This window comes from Eurypyga helias, unplaced genomic scaffold (assembly GCF_000690775.1).
Source record: "Eurypyga helias isolate BGI_N326 unplaced genomic scaffold, ASM69077v1 scaffold11609, whole genome shotgun sequence".
NCBI classification, from domain to species: Eukaryota; Metazoa; Chordata; class Aves; order Eurypygiformes; family Eurypygidae; genus Eurypyga; species Eurypyga helias.
Window position 1 is genome coordinate 3,290 of NW_010271403.1, and position 3,528 is coordinate 6,817.

The 3,528-nt window shown below is 53.8% G+C and overlaps 1 protein-coding gene across 1 annotated transcript; it reads left to right on the plus strand.

Annotated features, from left to right (window-relative positions):
* Nucleotides 1-491: 491 nt before the first annotated feature.
* On the plus strand, nucleotides 492-2,125 carry DKK2 (dickkopf WNT signaling pathway inhibitor 2; the record flags this gene model as incomplete). The annotated part of the gene is made up of 3 exons (XM_010158803.1): nucleotides 492-642; nucleotides 1,222-1,371; nucleotides 1,875-2,125. Coding segments are annotated over 3 exons (552 nt in total), but the record flags the coding sequence as incomplete, so codon positions are not given.
* Nucleotides 2,126-3,528: the final 1,403 nt, after the last annotated feature.

Sequence of the window (3,528 nt, forward strand, 5' to 3'; positions counted from 1 at the left end):
CCTGTGACCCTCCACGGCGGCAGGGCACAGCCGGCCCTCTCCCCATGGGCAGTGGGGATGCTCTGCCCCGGGCACCTCCTCCCCTCCTTCCGCACTGACCTTGGGGTCTCTCTCCCATCCCACTCCTCTCCCCGCTGCCCTTTGTCTTTGTTTCCCCCTCTTAACTACATTAATCATGGAGGCACTCATTAATTATTGGCTGAGTCATGGCCAGAGGCAGGTCAGACTTGGAGCTGGGGCAGCTTCTCTCAGGAGCCACCCCATAACCCCTCCCCACTACCAAAACCCCACCGTACAAACCCAATAGCTTAAGTCGCTACGTGGCTGCGGTGAAGCAGCATCCCTACCTCCATCTCCGGGCCCTGGTGAATGGTCTCTCAACTGTGGGGGTTTTGTGTATATTTAGGGGGTTTTGGTGGCGGCTGGTGGTTTTTAGATGGGCAGCGTGTCCACAGGGGTGTCTCACTGTCAACCTCCCTTTGACCCACCAGGCCTACCCTTGCACCAACGACAAGGAGTGCGAAGTGGGGCGGTACTGCCACAGTCCCCATCACGCCCCCTCCGCCTGCATGATGTGCCGGCGGAAGAAGAAGCGTTGCCACAGGGACGGCATGTGCTGCCCCGGGAACCGCTGCAACAACGGTACGTCAGCCGCTTCCTGGCGCTCCTCCAGAAAATCTGCGTTTTGACAGCATCCATTTCTGGAGTGTTCCCAGTTTCCCGGGTGACCGGGCTTCATTTGCTAAACTGAGAAACCTTCATTTTCTCCTTCATGCCACTCCAGTTTCCTTAACAGTATTGCTGTGTTTAGGGCTTGTGTAACACCAGGCACCTTCCCATTTTGGGGTGGGGAAACCCAAAAATGCTGCCTGAAATCACAGTGCTGCATTCGGTGTGGTTTGATCCGCTGGAAGGCTGCACAGAACCTGTATTTTTCAGGAAGCAGAGACTTAAATCCTTGATCTGCTCTCTCTGGGGGGGTGATAACCATGGTGTTTGCATTCCCATACTCTGAGGCCTGGAGAGAGGCCTTTCCGGCGGTCTCCAGGTGCTCAGAGCCAGAGTGACAGCGAGACTGAAGGTGCAGGGGATCAGGGACAGGGCTGTGACTGAGCTGAGCGTCACCAAGGCCAAGCCCCAGCACTTTCAGGGTCCTGGTCCTTGTATGGCTCTCAGCGGCTTTTTCTCTTGTTCAGCTCTCTGACCGTCTTTTCCTGGCAGGGATTTGCATACCAGTGACTGAAAGCATCCTCACCCCTCACATCCCCGCGCTCGAAGGGCCACGCAACAAGAAGAATGGTCATTACGCCAGCAAGGATTTGGGGTGGCAGAACCTAGGGCGGCCACGCTCCAAGCTGTCGCACATCAAAGGTGAGAGCGCGTTTGTTCCTTCGTCTGACGCATCGCGTTGTGCTGTCGGGATGGAGGAGCGCAGAGCAGAAACGGGCAGTAACTTCGCAGGGAGTGAACGTCCATCGTGAGAATTCACAGCATGACCCTAAAAGGGATGTAACCTCAGCCAACAGTTCCCGTGACTGAACCAGCCTCTGCTGTCTTCTCTGTACGGACTGACAATCCGTTTTGCGGTTGTGCGAGGCTGCACACACCCTCCTCTCGTACCGGTCATGAAATTACACACTTGTGATTCTGCTCACAGACCTGTAGCTGAGTTTCTCCCATGTCTCATGGCAGGACTCATTAATTACCCCCTTGGACCTTCCTAATCCGTATCTTCCCTTGTGTTTGCATCCTTCAGATAGCCACAGACGGAAATGTCCTCTCTCCTTTCTCTGAGCTTCATTTGCCTCTGTCTGCACTGAATCTGTTCTTTCACGTTTTCCCCTGAGGTTAAACAGTTTGGTTGTTCTTTCCAGGACACGAAGGCGATCCCTGCCTGCGGTCGTCAGACTGCATTGAGGGGCACTGCTGTGCTCGCCACTTCTGGACCAAAATTTGCAAGCCTGTGTTGCATCAGGGGGAGGTGTGCACCAAACAGCGCAAGAAAGGCTCCCACGGACTAGAGATTTTCCAACGGTGTGACTGTGCCAAGGGGCTGTCTTGCAAAGTATGGAAAGATGCGACCTCCTCTTCGAAGTCCAGACTTCACGTGTGCCAGAAAATCTGAAGGAGGATCGGGAAGATAGCGTCCAGTGACTGTGGCTTCATGTATTTAACGCGTTACGGCACGGTGGGAAATGAGGACTGCGACGGCAAGCGGAACGGCTAAAGCAACAGCTAGGGTAGGAGTAGTCACACCGAAGGCGCCTCTTTTCGGGCTGGTGGTGGACACAAGTGCAGCTGGAGCTCTCCTGCTGTGCAGCTCTTCTGTAAATACCTTCTGCGGTTTGTGGGAAACGCGAGCATGCAAACACTTGGCGTCGCTTACCCTGCTGCGTTGTCCCGGGGATGGTTCGGGCGACAGCGGGGTTCCGGCACGGTAACGACGGCTGAATGAACCGCGTGCGCCGCGCTCCCGCGGGAAGCAGCGCGTGCCGGGAAGACTCATCTGCCGACCCACTCGTGGTCACGCTGCAGGTGCGGGAACTGGAAACGGAATGTCCACAGGCCCTTGGCATTCAGGGCTGACGCCGGCAAAGCAAGCACTCCTGCGGGACAAGAGTGCCGTGCTTTGCAGGCCCTCGAGAAAGGTGAAAACTCACCGTGTCTTGCAGTTTCAGGAGAGCAGCAGTTTCTCTAAGAGGAGGCATTTAAACAGGGTTTTGTTTCCTACACATAGGTAAATTGAAATGCTTTATGTAGTTCAGTGGCATGTTACAGCACTTAATCATGTATATTTGCCTCAGTTTACTGCTCGTATACGTCAGGTTGAACAGATGGAGCAACTACGTGCATGCTGAATCCAGAATTATATACAGACAGTGCTCTTAGCCCTCAATATACTTTCTCTGCCGAAGCATAGTTGCATATAGACATTTCCCAGAGGGCTGAAGTGCCTCACACGAGGAGCCACGAGGTTGTTGCTGTTGCAGCAGCCGATGGCGATGTGCGTTGGGTGAGCACACCGCTACAAACTCACATTTTACATTTCCGCAGTAGCGATGGGCTACCAATGGCACTCTGCAGAACTGTAATGGCTTTGTGTCTCAGAGGCAGCAAAGAAAACTGGGGTTGGCACCTGTGAGACCTCCTGTCCTGCAGAAGACGGTGTGGGACAACTGTACGACCACGACTGACTCGTCAGACATCCTGCGGTGTCACGGCGTACCAGCCTCCAGCATCTCTTCAGCCTGAACTTGATCTCCCCTCAGCCTGGACTGGCCTTGTCAGGAACGATGGAAGCACACGAACGGTGGGAGCAGCTACAGTGTTCGTGTGCTGGTTGAAAAAAGGACAGTCTCTATCCCTTGGCTTGTCTCCCAGGTTTTTTCAACCCTTTTTGATTTTACGTTATTGCAGTATTCCTTTGTATAGGCATTGGTAAAGAGGGATGTTTCTTTAAGGAAGTCTGATTCTATAACTGACCTACTGCTAAGTTGTAATTACCCAGTTATAATCACCCATTTTCCT